Raw genomic sequence first — 23,396 nt, forward strand, 5'->3', positions numbered from 1 at the left:
CCCCCCCCCGGGAGGTCAGAAGTAATGTTTCAATCGCAGACGAGTCAAGGAGGGGAGTAGTGCAGTTATATTTCCATTCGAGATTACTTTGATCTATTACCCGTTTTACTGAGTTGTAGTGTTGGTTGTCTGAGATCCCGTATTAGCCAAATTTTAGCTAACTTTCTTCAAAGATTGTTAAGTAAAACAAGGCCGAAAACAGGTATTCCTGCGTAGGAGTCTGGGTTGCCTGTGTAAATGGCTCAATCAGTGCAAGCTTTGAAGGCTACCTCTTTGGGAAAGACTAAGTTCCAGTGTTGACAAAAATGGCGGCAGCGAAGGTGTGGCGGAAGTAACAAGCGTCTTTAGCTACGTTTTATTCCCAAAGGAAGGCACTTCACTGTCAGGTAATTAGTGTTTTACTTTTGTTAGTCTGTGGCTTTTGGTCTCTGTTGCTTTTTACGAGTTGTAATGGTTTACAGCGCCAGTAGTGCGACCAGACAGTTTTTCTGCACTCTAGCGTAAATTGAACACTTCAGTCCACGATTTATTTTTTCCAGAAACGTTTTGGAACTTTCCCAGCGGGGATTTGGATAGGCTAAGAAATAATTTGACGTTTTCCTTTAGTTCTGTTTTATCCTTTTGAGATAAGGAGGACTCAACTTCGCAGCAGCATATTTATTTGATTCGCACTGCATAATTATTCATAAAAAGAACCCAAATTCTTTCACACACCCACAAACTTAAGTTATAGTTTAGCCATGCAGAACGAGACTGTCAAGATGTTTGCATAATTAAGCGTGGTTTGTGGAATTATCTTCCCTATTAAATATTATATGTGTATTAAACTTACTTGCCACCCAATTCTCGATGTTTCAGAGATGTAGCTCAACAAAGTCTTCTGTTATTTTATGAATCTTCATGTGTTGCACATCAGAGATGTCACACATGACTACATTTTCAAACAGTTTTAATTATCAATGATTGTTTACAAAAATTGCATACATGTAAGATTGAGTTTCATCAAGCTTAAGGGTTTGTGTTATCTGTGGTGGAATTTGCATAAACTGAGGCTTTGATAATTTCGCTATCCCGCAAAAACAATTATAATATTGTTTTATAGTTATTGCAAGTGCAAAGCGCAAATTAATCTCAAGCAGGCTAACAATTTGTATAAAATTTGTGACACAACCCACGCAAAGTCTAGCCTGCAGAATAGGCGGTTTTAATGAGGCAGAGCGCATCTGTTCTTCTGCCCCCTTAAAATAATTGACATAAAATAATGACATACTCCTTTAATTGGCTGTTCAGGACATTTAATTTTTTGTTATTATTTCGGTTTTTTGGTCTTCTGACTTGTCCTGCCAAATTCTATGCTACAAAATGTCTGCTGTTTTTGCAAACTTCATGTTTGAGTTGCAGCAGTCATGAGCAGTGAAGCAGAAACTGTAAATACAGGAAAGTCTGATTAAATTGTTATCAAAACTAGCATGATATTCCTAATTAATTTTGTTCCAAAAATTTCAATTTTTAACCCCTCTAAAATCCAGAAAGTTCACGCGTCTTAACAGCTTTTTTGTGTTTTTTACTTCTCTTTGGCCAAAAGTTTATTTATTTACAACAGTGACAACTCTGGGTGATTCAGCCTTCACTATGCTTTCTCTATAGATTTCAGGCTGCGTTTACATGCCTTACTTCGTACTTACTTTGCTACCTTCTTTTCTCTGTTCCTACCTACCAACCTGGTCTACTTTCCTAATTTTGACACAATTAATTACCATATAGAGCAAAATAAATCCGATCCTTGAGGGATTGTGAGTAAAAAGTTGTAAAATTTGATTAGGTTGATATTTTTCCTTGTCAACTAATTATTTTCCATCTGATGGTTTTATGCAAACATCTAACTCATCTGACTCATATTTTATCATTTTGTCCTTTCCAGATACTTCATACAATGGATAATTTGTTTAAACTAGCACTCAGTTCACAGACCATTTGTGGCGGCATTCAATTCCTTTTATTTTTCATTTCCTTGGGTGCAGTTATTGGTGCTCTACAGCATTATCATGCCAATGATAGACTGACATTCAACTGTTCTCCCAAGCCAAGTGATTTCTTCAAACAGCTCTGTTATAACAAGTACACCACTTCTGTGAGCCCCTGGCTAATTCCTCGGAATGTTGCTGCTATTACTTATGGCGTTTTATGTGTTTGCTGGATTTGCTTCATGCTATACGGTGCTGTCACTTTACGACAGATAAAAAGAGAGCAAGCTGAACAAAACCAGAGACGACGTCAGTGGAGAAGGTTTCTCTGTGTGTACATTATTCATGTGAGCTTTCGACTTTTGTTCCTCAGTGTCATGACAGGCATCTTTTGCAGTAACCAGACCCTCGATCTGCCTTCAGTGTTTAAATGCAGCACATTTTTCCCTCAGACAAACACAACAAGAGTTGCAGTGAACCAGACAGAAACTCTGATACAATGCAATGACCTTCATTACAAGGAGAAATCAAATATCAACATTGCTATTATTGTCATCCAAGCCTCTATTATAATACTTGGTGTATCTGAACTTATTCACTTGATATTAACCAGAGAGAAATTCCATGAGAAGTTACTTGGAGATGTCTTTGAGGTGGCAAGCAACCTTGACATGGAAAACGTGTTGGAAAATATTGCTGCTACAGAAAACAATTTACAAGGTGAGACTGAGCATTGAAAATTACCGTCCATTAATTAATTCCTAGAAGCCAGTTAATTAAACTAGCAATAATGACCAGCATAGCCTGTGAGCAGGCTCTCCATGTAGAAGGAATGATAAAAAGAAGAAAGGAAAGGAGAGCTAGCCTGTCCATATGGCTTTAAATTGTGAATGCTGCATCCAAATTTGGAATGTAAAATTCACCGTCACCTGATATTTAATACCAGTTGATAAAGGATAAAGGTTGATATGAATAGTGAAAACTTCATGGTGATATTCAAGAGGGTAGCAAAGGGTTTATGTGTGACGTGTGAAAAGGCCAAAAATTAAAATGTTACGCGTGAAAACAGGGCAAAAATAACTAGCCTAGCCGGCTCCTTCGTCACGGTTACGCAAGATTTGATGTTTACGAGCAATCGCTCGTTTAACAATAAAACATTGCTCTCTATTTAGAGTGACATTTATATTTTAGTGTCAATGGAGTGTTTTACCAGAAGAGAGGACTGAATAATGACATAGCAAAACCATGTCCAAGCTATTAACGAGTGCTCCAATCGGAGAGTGTAGTGTTTGAAATACATGTAGCAACTAAGATTGACACCTGTATTAAGCCGAAGCAGTTACCTTTTGACCATAAATAAATGCAACACAACATTGTCCTCCCTTGGACACGACGATAAGTTAATTTTACTGGCTTATCGCATTGCATTACTGTTGATGACAATTTAAATCGTGGTTTTTTCGCAATGTAGTGATTTCAGTTTAATTTTTGTTATAATCACAATATGCGAAATTTTCGCTTATTTCCGTCCTCCAACCATTTGACTGCTTATTTCTCTGCAGTTGAATAACAATAGTTGACAAACCAGTATAAAGTGGACTTGGAAATTTTCGGCCATTAAACTCTTCCAACTGACGAAGCCAAACCTATATAACCGTTAGTTAGTTCACAGTGAAGCCACAATTTCCACGTTAAAAAACAGAAAACCGCGGTAAACGTTTTCTTTTTTCAACAGATGGAATCAGCAGTGAAAGTATTGTTTTTTGCACTGCGAAGATTTTACACGGCACTCTCTCAACGAAAGTTTCATTCATGGAAGAAAATACTTGGGAGATGTACAATTTGCGTGACGGATTGTTGATGTCCGGAAAAGGTCGCGGCCGGTCATGTTGCTTTAAATATCAATTTGGAAACATTCACTTTTATGTTTGACACATCAAAGAAACTTTACTTGCCAACTCGCTTTTTGACATGTTTTTGCTGTTTCTTTTCCGGCAAAAGACAAGAAATTCTTGCAGTTCGTACCTGGAAACGCGAGGATTTAAATCTTGCATATTAATAATTACATACGATCTTTTGAAAGTAGCCTGCGCCGTATATCGAGGATTTGGTGACACGTCCGGCTGCAACAACGCAGGCTATTTGAAAGCCGATCTTTTGAAATGAGTGGAATGCTTGTTCCACTTCAGTGCGCAATTGTTTACAGCTAGCGTTATCTCCGTAGCACTTTTCACCTCACAAACAAACTACAGCATGAGTGTAGTTCAAACACTACACTAAAAACTACTACTACGTCAGACCAATGTCACGCGATCACTCGCCTGTCGCTATAAATAACAATTCACCTATTTTAAATAACATATTTACGAATACTCTGCGCTCTGTTTGTGTGAAATATTTATTTTTGTGTTATTCAAGCGTTTGACTCGGAGCGAGAACAAGTCGTACAATTTACCAGGAACGTGTTGATTATTGCAAAACACCGAATTGTTTTCTGGATATTCTAATTTTTGTTTTGAGTTTATTTTGGGAATCAAAACGAAAACTACAAGCTCAGCAAGAATGTGTCAACGCACGGAATACATGTAATCACGCCAGGAGAATTACCTGCTGAATTACGCAGTCAGGTATGCCCTATTTATACCTGCAAAAGCTCGTCGGACGACGCTAAACGGAGAAATACAACGCAATGGACTTAGTCTACTCTTTATTTTGGCGTGAAATGAACTTCTTTTTAATGCCATTCATGAACTGGTTTGGGTTTATTTTATTGAAAATTCGGAACAAAAGAAATATTTGCATGCGTAAGCAGGAATTTATCCGGACGTGATGAAAGAGTTTTATGTCAGGCACACTCCGTGACTCACGCAAACACGACTTGTGTGTTTCTCAAGTGACTGCTATTCTAAAGATTTTTTACTGTGCGGCGCCGTGCCTTTCTAGCCAAAGAACTGAAAGAGGTGGCAAGCATTAACCGTACGGTTACAAACTGCTTGAAGTTTCTTGTTTACTGATAAAACCATCATCAGGCCAATGACTAAAATAAAGAAAGTAAGTAGTTTTTAAAATAACAAGCTATTTGAACAACAAATTATTTTTACTCATTGATTCCCCTGGGAGTGAATCCCATAGGAAAGGGGTAGGGGGATGCTCGACGGGAATTTTGAAAGGATCCTCTAAAAGATACCAATCTGGGTATAGCTCGCTTTTTTGACGCCTAAAAGATACCAACTGATACTTAAAATAGAATTTAATTAAAAATTGTATATTTCTTCATGTGCAACCCTTGTTCTTTTACTTCCGAGTTCCCACCCGTCAGCTCCCCTCCACTGCATTATTATGGAGTTAAATTCTCTGCATATCCTGTAAGTAAGATTGGCAACTTCTGTTACATGTAACTCAGAATGACATGTTTGTGTTGAGTTAGTTCACAGCCTATAGAAATAAACAGGGACATTAAGGTTACAATTCAGCTTACTGAAAATGATGGCGACTGGTTCATTTACCCTTAATTCTCACGTAGAAATAAAGCATGATGACTTTAGCATTAAATGGAAACTCGGAGAAAAAAATTCCGAGCTCCAGATGGGATTTGAACCCACAACCTTCCGTGATCTAGTCAGATGCTCTACCACTGAGCTACTGGAAACTCTGTGGTGAATGTAAACGTAAATGTAAAAAATGCTCATTAAATTGAGTATGATTTGTCATGATTTATTGGTGTGTCTGTATTGCAAACAAACTGCTCGTGGGGAGAAAAATTCAATTCTGCCAAAAGAAATAGTAAGAGCATTTATTGAAAATAAGTGACAACTACAATCCAAGGGGCAAGAAAATATTAGAAAATTAATTTCCCCGAGGTCTTTTATTAGTTATCAAACTTTTAATATTCTTTTAAAGTGCCTATGAAGTAAAATTTAATTTATGCTTATTTTACAAATAAAGAAGAATGGCATTTAACGTTTTGAAAGATCTTCTTTTGTTTACGAGATATTCAAGTTTTTGTGCTATGCAAAAGAGGAAAGTGATGACGTCATAAATTGTTCCAATAAAAGATAGATCACAAAATCAAGGATATCTCTGAAGATATAAAAGTGATATTTTTGAAAGTTGCCATCAGTAGGGACAGGGGAACTGGCTTGCAACACACATGATGCCCATATTACCCTCACTCTTCTCATTAGCCTGTTAGGGACAGATGAACTTTGGCTAAGCAAAAACTGGGGATGTCAGTATTAATTATAATAGGTATTTGCAGAAAAACTGTTGCCATGATAATGGCGCGACAGGTGTCATTTTGTGTCTTGTAGTGTACATTAATGGTGCCAAGTTTGAAGAGCACAGCTCAAATATTCCAATAGATATTCTTGATTCAGTGCTTCATTTTTTTGTGGAACAATTAATGACGTCATCACTTTCCTCATTTGCATAATACAGAAACGTAAATATCTCTAAAACGAAAAAAAAAAAGATATTGCTAAAAGGAAAACGCCATTATTTTTTATTTTAAAAAGCCTTTAAAATAAACAGCAATTATTTTTTACTTGATAGGCACTTTAATTTTTGTCTTTTGGCAGTCATTTTCTAAACAAACCTTTCATATGAAGTGTCATTTGTGTGTCTTCATTATATAAACCTCCTCCAATATAAATTCAAGGCTGTGCTCTAAGAAAAATTCCAAGGAGCCCAAAGGTTCCGAACTATGAGATCCATGGTGCCCAGCATAAAGCTTATATGAAAGAAATAAGATTATCTGGTCGCCCAAAGTCAAAAGTTAGTCGCCTGAGGCACCCGGGCGCCCTTAGAGCACAACCCTGAAATTATATAACAATTCTAACTTGGCTCCAGTTTACCATATGTCTACCACAACAGGAAAAAATTGTGCTTGATTTAACGGGGAAAAAACTGTGCTACAGTTTGAAATTCCCAGGATCTCTTGAAGAAGCCACAAGATCGACATTAAGTCTACAGTTTGAATTTCTTCTTAATTATGTAATCTATTTCTTTCTTTTTTTCTCAGCTGTGAGCGCCTTCACAACAGCTTTGAAACCATCTATTAGAAGCCAAACGGAGTTCCAACCGAAACTGATGGCCTCCCCAACCATTTCTAACCCGAGAACAGATGATATATTCACTAATCTTCTGATACAGCATGGTAGAAAGGCCCTCTATAAGAAGGATATGACATCAGCAAGAGGTGAATTGCTGAATTATTATGGGCAAGTCAGCGGGACCCGGGTCAGAAGCTGTGAAGAGATATTTGTTTGCAGTACTGAGGGTGAGCCTTATCCCAAATCTATCCTTGTAACTGGAAAAGCAGGGATTGGAAAGACTCTGTTTTGCCAGAAACTTGTTCGGGATTGGGCTGATGATAAACTTTTTCAATCCCAAGCAATTTTGAAGACACCAGATATCAAGTTTGCATACTTGTTGACATTCCGTCAACTGAATTTGCTTGGAAATGACAGGTTTTCTTTGCGAGAGCTTTTAAACTGTTCTTCAATACTGGACGAAAACTCGAACATTGATAACTTATTGTTTGAATACCTTGTTAATCACCCTGAGGAGGTTTTAATTATCTTGGATGGGTATGACGAGTATTCACAACAAGATTACATCGCTGGTAACTGGGAAGAACAGTATCCAAATAACGCTAGTGTGGAAATGGCGGTAGCCGCATTGTGTGCCAAACTCATCAAAGGCAAGATTTTTAGAGATTCCGTTGTAATGATCACATCAAGACCCGACGAATCAGATAAAATGGGAGGAATTCAATTTGACCAATACGTGGAAATTACTGGGTTTTCTCCAGAGCAGGTGAAAGAGTACATTGAAAAGTATTTCAGAGCTAATGAAACCATGAGGAACACAGTTCTTGAACATGTCATGAACAATGAGAATCTTGTTAGCTTTGCTCATATTCCAGTCCTTTGTTTTCTGATGTGTTTCTATTTGGAATATACTCTTCAAGAATCCAAGAGCAGAGATCTTCCTGTGTCGGCAACTGACATTTATTCTAACGTTGTCAACATTTTCGAACTAAAACATAATGCCGAGTCGGAGTATAAGACGAAAGAAATTCCTGAGAAACACAAGGCTTCAGACGTCGTTGAAAGCACATTGGATAAACTATCAGAGTTAGCAGCTCAATTGCTTTTGCAGCAAAGGCCAATTTTTAACGAAAGAGACATAGAAGAAAAGTTTAACTCAGAAGAAATCGAAAAACTGAAAGGAAGTGGTCTTCTTCATTCTGGCCCTCCTTTCAGAAAATCTGCTTTTGAAACCACAAAACAGTTAAGTTTTACTCATCTGACCATTCAAGAGTTCTTGGCTGCTCGTTGGTTTGTAATGAGAAATGAAATTCCAGAAGAAAATGTATCTGAAATGGTTATGCTGTTCATTGCTGGTATTTTATCAAAGAAAAGAGATGACAAACTAATGGAAAGATTACTAGAACGTACAAGGCCACCACTTCTCCTGAAAGCAAAGTTACTCAGCGAATATCAAGACAAGGAGTTTGCCAAAAAAGTCACAAAGAATCATCACGCCAGTCGCTACGTATACTATCGTGGGCGAATGATTTTTGAGGATTTAAATGATGTGGACTGTATTGCAATTTCATTTTTGTTAGATGTAATTAGTGAACTGAATGAAGAGGAAGCTGCTACAGCACAACATGAACGGTCTGAACAGTCGTATTGTGTAAATAGTTTGGAAATGTGTCACTCAGCTTTATCACTTTGTGGAATAAAACGTATTTGTGAATCACTGGAGAAAGAACACTGTGCCATTACCAAACTGTTTCTAAATCTGCGCCGTAGTCATTACAGTGATACCGTAATTATCAGACTGTGTGAAGCATTACAGCATTCGAGCTGTAAAGTGACCACACTAGATCTGAAGTATAATCAGTTCACTGATACCGGTGTTGCCAGGCTGTGTGGAGCATTACAGCATCCAAGCTGTAAAGTAACCACACTAAAACTGACGAGAAATAGGTTCACCGATACCGATGTTGCCAGGTTGTGTGAAGCATTACAGCATTCGAGCTGTAAAGTAACCACACTAGATCTGAGTTCTAATAAGTTAACTGATACAGGTGTTGCCAGGTTGTGTGAAGCATTACAGCATTCAAGCTGTAAAGTAACTGCACTACATCTGAGTCTTAATCAGATCACTGATACCGGTGTTAGCTGGTTGTGTGAAGCATTACAGCATTCAAGCTGTAAAGTAACCACACTAGATCTGAGTCGTAATCAGATCACTGATACCGGTGTTACCTGGTTGTGTGAAGCATTACAGCATTCAAGCTGTAAAGTAACCACACTAGATCTGAGTTATAACCAGATCACCGATACCGGTGTTGCCTCGTTGTGTGAAGCATTACAGCATTCAAGCTGTAAAGTGACCACACTAGATCTGAGTGGTAATCAGATCACTGATACCGGTGTTACCTGGTTGTGTGAAGCATTACAGCATTCAAGCTGTAAAGTAACCACACTTCATCTGAGTGGTAGTCAGATCACTGATACCGGTGTTACCAGGTTGTGTAAAGCATTACAGCATTCAAGCTGTAGAGTAACCACACTTAATCTGAGTTATAATCAGATCACTGATACCGGTGTTGCCAGCCTATGTGAAGCACTCAAACATTCAAATTGTAAACTGACCGCACTACATCTGTTGGGCCGCAATCCTATCACTGAGGAAAGAAAGCAATCTCTAAGAACTCTTGTTCAACAGCACAAACCAGGTTTTAAACTCGATATCTAAATAGTTATAAAAAAGCGTTACAAATATCAACAGAATTCACATGTACATTATGATGAATATAATATAATTTATAAAAGAAAACGCTTTTTATTCAATTTTAAAATTTGTGTTAATAGTTATAAGGTTGACAAGGAACTGTAAATATATTAATAAGCGTTAGATAATGAAGTTTGTAATGAAGGAACTTAATGCCCAGCTCGTTGTAATTTAGCAATAAAGAAAAGGGCGAAACTGAGTATTGTTACGTTTTGTAAATAAAAGTTTTGGAATGGATGAAGGCTGGTATTGTTTGTTTTACAATTTTAAGGGGGGAGGGGTGGGGAAAAGAGTTTGTTAAAGATTTGTCGCTGACTGTGTTTTGATGTTTTTTTTTAAGACGTTTCGGCTATTGCCAAAGGTTTCATAGGTTTCAAAGGTGGGGATTGAGTAAGAGAAGGCTTGTAAGAAAAATTAAGTTCCGAATGACTATTGTGCGAGCCCGTAAGGCGGAGCTTATTTATGCGAGCCACTACTTTTTGCGTCATTTTCGACTGTTTCCAATTTATAAAATAAACGCCACGGCGCTTAAATTTTTCGCGCCTCAAGTGTGGCGCTTATATAAAATTTGGACGCCACAAAGTATCTAATCTTTTACAGTAATTGAAAATAGCTTTCTTTGATTGTTAGTATTCGTCTCTTGCTGAAGATCAGAGAGAAGTGGCGATAGCTGTCCTCGCAATGTTCGTGGTCTCACAACATTTACAGAACTAGGTATTGTAAGAATGTTGGATAGAAAACAAATGAACGAGCGGTAAAACAATCACTCTAAACTGCAAAATATCGCTTTTGAAGGAAAGAAATATCCAAGTTTGTTTCAGTGTTGCTTTGTGGCGCTGTTTTTAGTTAAACGTTATTCCTCGAATAAGCTCCGCATCGGGACTGCGGCGCTTATTGATTTTGTATCCCAAACGCGGCGCTTATTCGAGTAAACTCTCGAAGTTAATATCCTTCATATATACATTTCGCCGATAAAAGGTTAAAAATAAAACTTAAGGTAAAAGCTGTTAAAAAATTGATTCTAAACGTTTTCAATCTGTTCGATCATCATCAGAGTGATGATCGAACAGATGATGATGATCGAACAGATTGAAAACGTTTAGAATCAATTTTTTAACAGCTTTTACCTTAAGTTTTATTTTTAATATCCTTCGCTAATGAACTCTTTCAAACTGGAGATGCGATCCTATTATTTCGATTTCGTGACTATAGAAAAGATCCACAGGGTATTAAAATTGAAACTAAGGTACGGAGTATCCTTTTTCTGGAGGGGGTGGGGTATGAAAAATATTGAAAAAAAAAATGTTTGCAGGGCCTGAAAAGACAATAAATTTCTTGCAAACACGATATGAACAACAATAATAGCTTGCATTCCTAAAAAAATGTTTGCATAGGTGCATGAAATGTTTCATTCGTTCGTTCGTTTATTCATTCATTCATTCATTCATTTGTGAATTCCCTTTTTTTCATACCCCTCCAGCAAGATAAAAGCACCAGGTTGTGTGAAGCATTACAGCATCCAAGCTGTAAAGTAACCACACTAGATCTGAGTGATAATCAGATCACTGATATCGGTGTTGCCAATTTGTGTAAAGCATTGCAGCATCCAAGCTGTAAAGTGACCACACTAAATCTGAGTGGTAATCAGATCACTGATACCGGTGTTGCCAGGTTGTGTGAAGCTTTACAGCATAAAAGCTGTAAAGTGACCACACTAAATCTGAGTGGTAATCAGATCACTGATACCGGTGTTGCCAGGTTGTGTGAAGCTTTACAGCATATAAGCTGTAAAGTGACCACACTAAATCTGAGTGGTAATCAGATCACTGATACCGGTGTTACCAGGTTGTGTGAAACATGACAGCATCCAAGCTGTAAGGTAACCACACTACTTCTGTGGAATAATCAGATCACTGATATCGGTGTTGCCAATTTGTGTGAAGCGTTACAGCATTCAAGCTGTAAAGTAACCAAACTCCAAACTATATCTGGGTTATAATCAGATCACCGATACCGGTGTCACCAGTCTCTGCAAAGCACTCAAACATTCAAATTGTAAACTGACCTCACTAGTCCTGTTGGACAATCATATCATACTCCCCCAGCAAGAAAAAAATAAAGCACCACTTTCGGGCGTAGGTTTCCAGTACAGTCCACTAAGGGAGTACCCCCTCCCCCCCCCCCCCCCCCCGAGGAGCGTTGTCTTGTCTTTCCTCGGTGAAGTCCTGAAAAGCTTATTCATTCATTTCGGGTTTTTCATACTCAGGTTAACTCCATGATATAATCAAAGGATTAATACTACAGGACTGTTATTGGTTCAAATTATCTGTATAGCAAAGACGTTCTTCTATACCCCATTTCAAAATTGAATCACGTTAAAATATTTGACCTTTTTTACGCGTCACGAATAATCAATCAAGGCGATCACTGTTTAGACTGTCACACTCAAAAGGCGTAATACCGTTCTTCCTCTACAGGAGCTTCGTCACAGATGATACATCTTGAAAACTTAATTTAAGTTTGTCAGTCTCATTTCCTAGGACTATCTCCTAATTTTCCTCTCAATTTTTTCTGAATCTTAACCATGCTTGTTTCTTTATGTTTTTATCACTTTTTGGTGCTTTTGCACTTTAGTAAACAAATGTTTTTGTGATCTTGAGTTTCCCGTCGATTTAAGGAAGCTCATAACGGTTTCCAGCACTTTCCAGCTCTTATACATTGGTGGGTCAGTACTACAAATATTTGACAAATGCTGCAGTAATTCAGTATAATATCAAACAAATGTCCAATCATTGCTGAACAAATTGTGGTCATTTTCATTACGTCACTGGTATAACCATAACAACGGTAGAATATGATAAAAACACCCTTAATTTTTGCTATAAGTGCTTATAACTCAAAAATAAGCTAGGTGATCCGTCATTCTTAAGATGGAATAATGATCAGCATTTTAAGATACAACTTTTGACAAAGTTTGTATTGTAGGTTCAAAGCCACCTTAACTTTTCGAATATTCCAGGTCGCTCTGAACCGTTAAAGTTGAGGTGCTAAAAATTGCAGAAAACTGTTTTAAGCAACCTTAAGGTAATCTTCATCCGCACCTGATTTATGGAACACGGATCAAATCCGCACTAGAGTATAACATACGGATCAAAACATCACCAGACGAGATCGTTTAGCCGGATGATATGTTGAGTGCTAAAGCCTGTTCTGCAAGATTCAAGTAATAATAATAATAATAATTATGGTTTATTTGCATTCCAAATAACAACTTTGGCTCTTCTATGCAAATTATAAAAACTAAGATATGAGACTAAGATATATAATAAAATATGATAAAAAGTTATGATATAATGTACAATAATTTGCTAAAAATGTGAAAAAAAAAATTAAGCTATAGTAAAAATATACAATGAGTTAAGATAATATGAAAAATTGTAGAATAAAATGGAATTATAATAAATTGTCTGCGGCTTTTTTCTTGTAGTGAGCTTTTAAGAGGCGGTTGAACTCGTGCAGATTAATGGATTCTCTTATTATTCTCGGGAGACCATTGAAAGTTTACATGCGCTTTGCTTGAATGTTCCTTCTACATAGTTTGTGTTCAATTGAAATTCACTGCTTGAGCGTAGCGTCCTAGTTGGTACATAACGCTCGAGTTTCAAATGTTCTGGGCAGTGAAAAGAGTAAATTGACTTGAAAGCTAATTTAGCTAAGCGAAATTCACGCCTTTCTGACATCGGAAGCCAGCCAGATCTGCAAGTACCTCAGTACAAGATTGAGTCATTTTTGAAACAGTTAGAGGAACGATTATCTTGCAGATCTGCGCAAATTTTATAGAGCTAAGTCAGAAGAAAGGCCAGTCAGGAAGTAAAAGATTTCCTTACAACAGGCAAGGAAGAAACGAAAATGGGGGAATGAAAAATAGGTGTGGTGGAAAGTCTAGTAACAGAGAGAAATGGTAGTGCTAGAGAAGTCGTTGTTGTTTTTTTAACTACTTGCAAAGGGAAAAATGGGTGGCCTTTCCAGGCTAGTTAAAATTACGTTATCCGTTAGATATTTGTGGCGAAGGGATCAAGGATGCTTGCAAATACTTGCAGTTGCGAATCCCAGAAGGAATTACCAGGGACGTAAAGCTAGCCTATAGATCCGTGGGCGCAGGCCTACATAAGGGGCCAGAAGCATATAAGGTTATATGCTTCTGAAGGGGCCCAATGAGTAGTGTGCTGGACTGCAGATCTAGCCAGTGGCGGATCTAGGGGAGGGACCCGGGGCCCTCACCCTATTTTCAGGTCAAACTAAGGCCAAAGGGCCAAGAAAAATTATTTTCGACAGCGCGCCCTTCTCTTTCCAAGGTCTGCATGATCGCCCCCCTCTCCCCCCTTCCCCCCCCCCTTCTCCACTTACCTGAAGGTCTGGATCCGCCACTGCTAGCGCTCCGGGTTCTAGCCCTGATTGCGTTATGTTATTGGACAAGATAAGTCTCTCCACTCAGTGCGTCTATTTAGGAATGATCGAGTGAAAATTGATCCTGTTTTACTTGTTATGAAATATTAGAAATAGAAGCCGTCAAAATACACACAAAATCGTCAAAAGGTGAAGGAGAAAGCCTTTTTAAGAGTCTCGATCTGACAAACTTTCCTGGGTAGGCCCTCCACCCCATCCCCCGCGAAAAGCCTCGTGTCAGGTCTGCAACTCCTCGTAAACCTGGCTACGCCTGGGAATTGAATGTCTCTTGTCGAAATGCGGCTCTAGATCCCAGGTGGAGGTCACAACTAATGTTTGAATCGTTTACGAGACAAGGAAGTGAGTGTAGGTCGGACTTCCAGTCGATATTCTTTAGATCTGTTGCCTGTTTTTAAGTTGTGGTGTTGGTTGAGAACCCGTATAAGCCTAATTTCAAACAAACAAAACAGATATAAAGACAAAGTTCAATACTTAGGCTGCATTCATTATGTACGCTAAAGGGGGGGGGGGGTGGGGGCAGAGGATTTTTTTTCAGCGGCTCGTTTTTTTATAACTCCCCAAGGTCCATACAAATTTTCATAATCCCCCAAGCAATCAGCCGAAAAATGAATACCCCCCTCCTCCCTCACAAGAAATATCAAAATAAATATCTGTTTAATAGTACACTAAACAAAGAAAAATGTAAAAGGTTTCACACAATCGTGGAAGTGCTCGATGCAAATACATGCAGATCGGAGCGTAACACTATTATTAACAATTATTCCTCGAGCCCGCGTTGGATACGAGTTGGCTATAACGACTCGTATCCAACAAAGGCGAATGGAATAATTGTTTTATTAAATTCTTCTCAAGCTTAAATCGACTGGACATTTTATTTTGATGTAAACGAAGTGATAGTACGAGGCGGGAAAATGTCTGGCGCGGTGTTCACTTCTTGAGTTGAATGAAACATACGAGGAAAGCGAGCGAGAGAGTTTTCTTCCCAAAATTTTCCTCGAACAATCTCCTCTAAAGTCGTCTAAATATCCTGGAAATTGTGACAACAGTTAAAGGAGCTAATTGCAAGTTTGTCGATCCGTCTTAATTTTGGTTAGTCGAAACCATCCTTGATTATTTTCGACTTTTTATTTCTCCGCTGCTGTTTTTCTACGTTGTAAAACTATTTTTTTGAGGTTTATTCAGTTTGAAAGAAATCAGAAAAAATAAATTTGTAAAACACCGTGACTTGACTCTTTTTAAGATTTACGAGAAAATCCGAAGTAAAAGCATTTCTGGAAACTACAAGTCTTGTGCAAGTCGAACGAAGCAAGTGTTTACATTGTATTTTTTACGGCTCCACGGCTGTCATCAAGACTGCTATATTATTTTAAAAAATAGCTCAGATACTATGCGCGCTCTGATTGGTCAAAAACCTATGTACTATTGTACCGGTAAAGTCCGGCTTCTGTCCCGACATGGCCGCACTACGCTCGATTACGCATAAGGACGAAGGATTAACTTTAGTGAAATGTATTCTTTTGGTCTATCGTATGGTTAAAACGGAGGATATATGATTATCGTAAATGATCATTATAAAAATTTACTGAGGGTGGATCACAAAATTGAATTTTCCCGCCCACAACAGTTGAGCAAAGGCACTAGAGAAAAAAACCAAAACGCAGAGACAAACACTGACTGAGTGAGAATTAACAGAATAAACAGGTCCGCTTTCACTGGACTGGAAAAATATGGATATGGTTACATTCAACATTAACTCGGAAATGTTATTTAAAGGGAAATAAAACTGATCGAATTTGTCGCGATGAACTAGAACTATTTTGATGGCAGAACCTCACACTGAGTTCTTGTGATGCGCTTAAATTATATCTTCAGTTTTAAGTGCTTTCAGTGCTTTATCTCAAGTCTGTTATTCGGCGAAAACAAAAGTATACGGAAAAAATAAATTCAGAACAAATTTCTAAAGAAGTGTTTGTGGAACTAACTTTTATTCTCAATATCTTCGTCAGTCTGTGAAGTTTGTAAACTTGCAAAGTTTTCGTGCAGTCTTTTACCTACTTTTACGTACTTTCGCGGTGAATGACTCCGGCCATAATTTGCTAGATTTCCACGTCAAAGAACTTTAAAAGCGTTAAATACATTTTATGTCGTGACAGTTTGTCTTTTTCCTTTCCTTTCTTAACTACTTTCGTAGCTTTAAAAGAACTTTTAAACGTTTTTGTCGCGTCGATTTGTGGATTTTGTGTGTGGAGCTGAACCTGTACATGTACTGTGATTTATTCTTTCGGTCGCTGTGATTGGTTTACCGCGTCATTCGATGAACTTGTTGAGAATAAGACATTTGATCACGAAAAGTAAAATAGATTCTTATTTCTTTGAAGGACGTTTCCTATAGTTATTTCATAAAAGCAATAAACCACGCTTCCTAGGGCTTTACTGGCGTAATAAAGCCACTTGGGATGTTGGAACACTCGAAAAGCTTGTAAATCACTCGCCTGCCGGCTCGCGATTAACAAGCTTTTCTTGGATAAACTATCAGAGTTAGCAGCTCAACTACTTCTGCAGCAAAGGCCCATTTTTGATGAAAGGGACATGAAAGAAAAGTTTAAAGCCGAAGAAATCGAAAAACTGAAAGGTAGCGGTCTTCTTCATTGTGGTCCTCCTTTCAGGAAATCTGCATTTGAAACCACAAAACAGTTAAGTTTTACTCATCTTACCATTCAGGAGTTCTTGGCTGCTCGTTGGTTTGTAAGGAGAAATGAAATTCCGAAAGAAACTGTGTCTGAAATAATTATGCCGTTCATTGCTGGTATTTTATCAAAGAAAAAAGATGACAAACTAATGGAAAGATTACTAGAAAGTATTTCAATCACAACGAAGCCCGTCCGCGTAAGAGCAAAATTACTCAGCGAATATCAAGACAAGGACTTTGCTAAAAATGTCATCATAAATCATCCCCAACACTACTCCGATATGAATTTTACGAATTTAAATGATGTGGACTGTATTGCAATTTCATTTTTGTTAGACGTAATTAGTGAACTGAATGAAGAGGAGGCTGCTACAGCACAACATGAACGGTCTAAACAGTCCTTTAACGTAAATAGTTTGGCAATCATGGAATCAGCTCTAACACTGTCTGGAATAAAACGTATTTGTAAATCACTGGAGAAAGAACACTGTGCTGTTACCAAACTGTTACTATGGATGGCTTTTAATCATTTCAGTGATACCGTTATTATCAGACTGTGTGAAACATTGCAGCATCCAAGCTGTAAAGTAAACACACTAGGTCTGACTGGTAATCAGATCACTGATACCGGTGTTGCCAGGTTGTGTGAAGCATTACAGCATCCAAGCTGTAAAGTAAACACACTCAATCTGAGTGATAATCAGATCACTGATACCGGTGTTGCCAGGTTGTGTGAAGCATTACAGCATCCAAGCTGTAAAGTAAACACACTAGATCTGAGTGGTAATCAGATCACTGATACCGGTGTTGCCAGGTTGTGTGAAGCTTTACAGCATATAAGCTGTAAAGTGACCACACTATATCTGATTGGTAATCAGATCACTGATACCGGTGTTCCCAGGTTGTGTGAAGCATTACAGGATCCAAGCTGTAAAGTAAACACACTTGCCCTGAGTTATAACCAGATCACCGATACCGGTGTTGCCTCGTTGTGTGAAGCATTACAGCATCCAAGCTGTAAAGTAACCACACTATATCTGAGTGGTAATCAGATCACTGATACCGGTGTTACCAGGTTGTGTGAAGCATTACAGCATCCAAGCTGTAAAGTAACCACACTATATCTGAGTGGTAATCAGATCACTGATACCGGTGTTACCAGGTTGTGTGAAGCATTACAGCATCCAAGCTGTAAAGTGACCACACTACATCTGAGTTACAATCAGATCACTGATACCGGTGTCACCAGTCTATGCAAAGCACTCAAACATTCAAATTGTAAACTGACCTCACTAGTCCTGTGGGACATACCTATCAGTGAGGAAAGTAAGGAGTCTCTAAGAACTCTTGTTCAACAGCACAGACCAGGTTTTAAACTCGATATCTAAATAGTTATAAGAAAGCGTTACAAATATCAACAGAATTCACATGTACATTATGATGAACATAATATAATTTATAAAAGAAAACGCTTTTTATTCAATTTTAAAATTTGTGTTAATAGTTTTAAGGTTTACAAGGAACTGTAAATATATTAATTAGCGTTGGATAATGAAATTTGTTATTAAGGAACTTAATGCCCTGCTCGTTGTAATTAAGCAATGAAGAAAAAGGCAGCACCGTGTATTGTTACGTTTTGTAAATAAAAGTTTTGGAATGGATGAAGACTAATATTGTTTGTTTTACAATTGTAAGGGGGGAGAGGTGGGTAAAAGAGATCATTAGAGAAGGCTTGTAAGAAAAAAGTTAGTTCTGAATGACTAATGTGCGAGGCTGTAAGATGGAGCTTATTTTTGCGAGCACTACTTTTTGCGTCATTTTCGACTGTTTCCTGTCTAAATAACCATATTTACTGGAATAATCGCCGTAGCGCTTAATCTTTTCGCGCCTCAAGTGTGGAGCTTATTTAATTTGGACGCCACAAAGAATCTTATCTTTTAGAGTAATTGAAAATAGCGTCTTTTGATTGTTAGTATTCGTCGCTTGCTGAAGATCAGAGAGAACTGGCGATACCTGTCCTCGCAAAGTTCGCGGCCCAGGCCCGTAGGCTGGGAGAAGTCGGGAGGTTCGGACGAAACCCCCCTCCCCCCCCCCCCCTATAGTCCGCTTGCAAATGATTTTGACATATGTTACTTGTATTTATTTTCAACACAAATGACAAAAATACTTATAAACCTTACACCTATATTCTTCTCTTTTTCGGTTTTCAGACCAGCACCAATGGCAGAGCGTGACCCAAATGTATCCAAATTGATTCCCCCGATTAAATATCGCCGCCCGTAAAGTTATGAAGCCTAAGCGCTCATTAAAATCCAATTCTTGTACGCAAAATCATGTTTAAAGCCGTCAGCATGCGAGCATCGATGGGGAAAGCCGCTTGTCTAACTTGCGCTTCTTCGCATCCATTATGAAACCCTTGTGTACCTCGACGCGGTATACGTAGTAGACTGTTGAGCTCGCTTACACTCCCGTAGACTACAATGATAGACAACGGTTGTAGCAGCATACTACAGGCTAGTTTGCTCGGGCCTACGATTTTTTCAACAGCGTAGTTTTGTCTCGTTTTTTTTTAAAATGTGGAATAAAACAAGTCAGGCTGGAGTAATCTCAAGATGAAATGGAAACGTATCATGTATAGCGCAACTACCCTTTCCCGGTAAGATGAAAACTTGGAAAGTGCAAACTCGGGAGCCTTCTGGTCTTGCCTGCTTTCAGCTCCCACCGCCCGCCCCCCCCCCCCCCCCCCCGCCCCCGTGGGGCATAGGGCGAAAAGAAAGCGAACCGAGTTCCCTTTGCCCCATTCTGGACCAGAGAGACTGTTCACAGGCTTCTTCTGGTCTAGCCAAGTAACTGGCAAACGCACAATGGTATGTGACGTTAAATTGTCAAAAAGTAAAGGAAAAGGCGTTTTCGAGGGTCTTTAGCAAAACTTCCCCAAGGAAGCATGTTCCTGGATTCCCGAAAAGTGGTCCTTACGGGCCAGTTGACCAGGACTACAACTCTTCAAAAAGCTGATTTTTAACCCACTGATAGCATTTTGTGTGCTGCTGGTAACATGAATAAAGACAAAATTAATGAGCAATTGTTCGATCTACAGCTCTTTGGTCCGTCTTAAGAGAAAACGAACCTACCCGGGCAAAAACCAGCCACGGGCCTGCGGCCTTCACAACATTTACAGAACTAGGTATTGTAAGAATGTTGCGTAGAAAACAAATGGACGAGCGGTAAAACAATCACATTGAACTGCAAAACATCGCTTTCTGATGGAGAAAAATGTCGCAAGTTTGTTTTAGAGTTGCTTTGTTGTGCTGGTTTTAGAGGGCGGCGCTTATTCGAGTAAAACATCGCGTCATGAACTCTTTCAAACTGTCCAAACTGGAGATGCGATCCTATTATTTCGATTTCGTGACTAAAGAAAAGATCCTCAGCGTATTAGAATTGGAACTAAGGGACGGGTCATTATTTTCCTGGAGGGGGGGGGGGGGGAGGGCATTAAAAATATTGAAAAAATGTATGCAGGGCCTGAAAACACAAAATAAATTGCTTTCAAACACGATTTGTATAAAAATTATAGTTTGCATTTCAAAAAAAAAATGTTTGCTGAGGTGCATGAATGAAAAAAAAAGTTTGCAGAGGAAAATTTTTCATATTTTTTATTGTGAATAATCGATTAAGCGCCGCTACGGTATTTACAAAAAGACTGTGAAGCTTTGTTCATGTCACCTCTTGTATTTTGAAGGGCAATACTTTTACAAAGACACTGAGAAACTGTGTTATACCATGCCATAGAAAATACAGCCAATCAGAATACAGGAAAGCCGTTGTATATTCGACGGTATTCAACCCAACCTTCCCATAGTGCGCTGCGACTGTATTCTCGACGAAATTTAGTAAGCGTATTTTCTATGGCATGGTATAAAATAGTTACACAACACTTTCTCGTGGTATACTATGGAATATCCCACTCGTCACTTGTATTTTCTTAGAATACACACTCGCCTAAAGGCTCGTGTGTATACCGAGAAAATACAAGTGACTCGTGGGATATTCCATAGTATACCACTCGAAAGCGTTGCATAACTAGTATTTAATTCAAAATTAATTTGGTATTAAATTGTGCATACCTAGTACACGCCTAACTTAATTCTCCCAATATTCCCCTCAGTGTTTTACCGGTAGTTGAAAAAAAGCGCTGCTATCGAATAAGCGCCGCACCTTTAACAGGGAAAATTAAATAAGCGCCGCGGCGCTTAATCGATCATTGACGGTACAAGCGACAAAATAACAGACAAAAGTCCTATCCAATGGTAATGGAAACAGGATCTGTATTTAGTATTATTTTTCTTTTTAGTATTATTTTTTCGTTTTTCGTCCATGTGGATAATCCATGCACATAAGGTCATTGTCTTGTCCACATCCCATGGGGTCTCACCCGTAATCTCCGGGCCCAGTCCCCCCCCCTGGCCGGGCCATTTCTTTGCTTTGCATCAATGCGTAGCCCGCGTAACTTTGTTGAATTATGTCTCGAAACGTGGCTACAAAAATTTAAGTTTTTTACTTGATTCTCTAAAAATAGCGGAATTTGTCAAAATCAACTATATAGTTTTTCATCTAGCGCCTTAATTTCCTAAACAAATGTAGTCATTCCGGGCTTTAGGATTCCGGGCCTTGGTTTCCGGGTTTCCGGCTTTTAGAACAACTCCTTGGGTTTGCATGAAAATGAACGTGCAAGTGAAACTGGAGTCCCTGGAGTCCCAGGAGCCTGGAGGACCATTGCCTGGAGCCCTTTCAGTCCTTTGGTGCAGAACGTGGTTCCTTGAGAATATTTTCCAATGTTTTTCTGAGAATGTTTGGATCTTCATGGCTTACACTCTTTACTATTTCTATATGGTTTACACTCTTTACTATTTCTATATGGTTTACACTCTTTACTATTTCTATATGGTTTACACTCTTTACTATTTCTATATGGTTTACACTCTTTACTATTTCTATATGGTTTACACTCTTTACTATTTCTATATGGTTTACACTCTTTACTATTTCTATATGGTTTACACTCTTTACTATTTCTATATGGTTTACACTCTTTACTATTTCTATATGGTTTACACTCTTTACTATTTCTATATGGTTTACACTCTTTACTATTTCTATATGGTTTACACTCTTTACTATTTCTATATGGTTTACACTCTTTACTATTTCTATATGGTTTACACTCTTTACTATTTCTATATGGTTTACACTCTTTACTATTTCTATATGGTTTACACTCTTTACTATTTCTATATGGTTTACACTCTTTACTATTTCTATATGGTTTACACTCTTTACTATTTCTATATGGTTTACACTCTTTACTATTTCTATATGGCTTACACTCTTTACTATTTCTATATGGCTTACACTCTTTACTATTTCTATATGGTTTACACTCTTTACTATTTCTATATGGTTTACACTCTTTACTATTTCTATATGGTTTACACTCTTTACTATTTCTATATGGTTTACACTCTTTACTATTTCTATATGGTTTACACTCTTTACTATTTCTATATGGCTTACACTCTTTACTATTTCTATATGGCTTACACTCTTTACTATTTCTATATGGTTTACACTCTTTACTATTTCTATATGGTTTACACTCTTTACTATTTCTATATGGTTTACACTCTTTACTATTTCTATATGGTTTACACTCTTTACTATTTCTATATGGTTTACACTCTTTACTATTTCTATATGGTTTACACTCTTTACTATTTCTATATGGTTTACACTCTTTACTATTTCTATATGGTTTACACTCTTTACTATTTCTATATGGTTTACACTCTTTACTATTTCTATATGGTTTACACTCTTTACTATTTCTATATGGTTTACACTCTTTACTATTTCTATATGGCTTACACTCTTTACTATTTCTATATGGTTTACACTCTTTACTATTTCTATATGGTTTACACTCTTTACTATTTCTATATGGTTTACACTCTTTACTATTTCTATATGGTTTACACTCTTTACTATTTCTATATGGTTTACACTCTTTACTATTTCTATATGGTTTACACTCTTTACTATTTCTATATGGTTTACACTCTTTCCGTTCTTACATTTCATTGTTTACACTCATTTAACTTGCAGCCACCTGCGCAACGGCTCGTGGTTCCACTTGAGTTTTGAACATTTTGTGACGTCATTTCTATGGTCTGTAGACGGGCGTAGACCATGAAAAAAAGTGATCGATTTGTAAAATGTACCGATAAGCCGTGTTTTAGGGCAAGAAAATTGTTTCGAGTTCAGCCAGCAGTCCTGTTCTTGAGATTTGAGGAAGCATTTGGATCGGGTGCTAGTCCTTCACAGAGCTAGCCCTGCCGAAGTTTATAAATGCATTTAAAACCCTGGGCAGAGGTAAAAGAACTGTCAGCTGGTCCAAGCCTGAGAACACAGTA

The 23,396-nt window shown here is 38.0% G+C and overlaps 2 protein-coding genes across 2 annotated transcripts in view; both read left to right on the forward strand.

Annotated features, from left to right (window-relative positions):
• The window catches only part of LOC144663689 (uncharacterized), a 116,337-nt gene extending 106,323 nt beyond the window's left edge, over positions 1-10,014 (forward strand). The window contains exon 10 of the mRNA XM_078524715.1: positions 9,861-10,014. The gene's annotated coding sequence lies outside the window, so the exon portion shown is untranslated. The remainder of the gene's footprint in view (positions 1-9,860) is intronic.
• Positions 301-18,594, forward strand: LOC144663792 (uncharacterized). The gene is made up of 6 exons (XM_078524859.1): positions 301-386; positions 1,922-2,684; positions 6,985-8,815; positions 9,014-9,421; positions 11,271-11,531; positions 17,570-18,594. The coding sequence occupies exons 2-6, from the start codon at positions 1,934-1,936 to the stop codon at positions 18,315-18,317; spliced, it is 3,999 nt and encodes a 1,332-aa protein (XP_078380985.1). The 5' UTR covers positions 301-386; positions 1,922-1,933; the 3' UTR covers positions 18,318-18,594.
• The last annotated feature ends 4,802 nt before the right edge of the window (positions 18,595-23,396 follow it).

Source organism: Oculina patagonica, chromosome 8, assembly GCF_052425735.1.
Source record: "Oculina patagonica isolate OP01 chromosome 8, crgOcupat, whole genome shotgun sequence".
In the NCBI taxonomy this organism is placed as follows: domain Eukaryota; kingdom Metazoa; phylum Cnidaria; class Anthozoa; order Scleractinia; family Oculinidae; genus Oculina; species Oculina patagonica.